General features: G+C 50.7%; 1 protein-coding gene across 1 annotated transcript; it reads right to left on the reverse strand.

The window, feature by feature from the left end:
- Window positions 1–37: 37 nt before the first annotated feature.
- Window positions 38–1,139, reverse strand: LOC110034891 (cytochrome P450 90A1-like; the record flags this gene model as incomplete). The annotated part of the gene is made up of 3 exons (XM_020739129.1): window positions 657–1,139; window positions 300–551; window positions 38–223 (listed from the first exon to the last, which is right to left on the reverse strand). Coding segments are annotated over exons 1-3 (756 nt in total), but the record flags the coding sequence as incomplete, so codon positions are not given.
- Between the last annotated feature and the right edge of the window lie 6 nt (window positions 1,140–1,145).

A 1,145-nucleotide genomic window follows, 5' to 3' on the forward strand; every position in this document is an offset into this window, starting at 1 on the left:
GACATCACCTTAAAAACCTGATTTTTTTAATCATTACGGAGTAGAAATGAAGACCTTTGAAATGAACATCGGCGACGGCGCGGCGAAACACGCCGCCGATTATATTGGCGACGCGGAGAGTCTCGTTGATGACGCATTGTGTGAAAGGCATCGACTTGTAATCGTTCCAATCCAATGCTTCGAAATCGCCCATCTTCTTCCTCCGTATCTCATCGTGCTCTTCCTGCAATGCGCAAAGGTCTCTCCTTTTTTCATCCATTTATACGACTAAGTAAAAGATAAACGGAATTGCAGGGTACCTTGAGGAGGACGAAGGTGGAGGGATTCTCAGCTAGAAATTTGGCGGCGAGAGTCATGATCGTCGGCGTGGTCTCATGGCCGGCTACAAATAAGGAAAGAAGGAAATCAACTATTTCCTCTTCCGTGAATCGATCGTCCGCATCGAGCAGCTCATCCACCATGTCCTTCTTTTTTCCCTTTTCGACGACAATCTTCTCCTCCTTCCTCCTCCTCACCAGTTTCATCAGTTCCTCCGCCACCTTCTTCCTCGCCTAATTAACAAAACCCAAAATCCAAAACTTGTCAACACAGCATCGAAAATGTTTGAACTTTGTTCCATAAATGGCTAAGAAAATGCGAACGAGAACCAGAACGACCTTGATTGCCCTGCCGTAGGTAGTAAAAGAAAGGAAAGAGGGTAGTGGAAGAGAGAAAAAGCCATCAATGAGAGCATTATAATGGCGGCGAAGATCATCCGTCCACTCCCCCGGCCCCTCGCTGACAAGCTGCTCCACCGTGAGCTCAAAAGTGATTTTTTTAGCCTGATCGAGAAGCCGCAGAGAAGCGGGCCAAGACCTAAGGTTGCGCCGGACAACGCGGTCGATGTCGGGGAGAAGAGAAGCGCGGATGACGGCTGGGGATGCGAAGCGGGTGAGGGTAAGAGAGTGCATGCGCTTGTGAAGCTTGCCCTTCATGAGAACAAGAGAATGGCGGCCGAGGAGAGTGGAGATAGAAGAGGGGTAGCTTCCCTCAAAGATGCGACCTTCGCCGGCGAGAACGAGGTGGTTGAACTCCGGGTCGGCGGAGAAGACGGTTCGCTCGCCGAAGATGTGGGTGGTGAAGAGACGACCGCCGGGGCGATGAAG

This window comes from Phalaenopsis equestris, unplaced genomic scaffold, assembly GCF_001263595.1.
Source record: "Phalaenopsis equestris unplaced genomic scaffold, ASM126359v1 Scaffold194367, whole genome shotgun sequence".
NCBI classification, from domain to species: domain Eukaryota; kingdom Viridiplantae; phylum Streptophyta; class Magnoliopsida; order Asparagales; family Orchidaceae; genus Phalaenopsis; species Phalaenopsis equestris.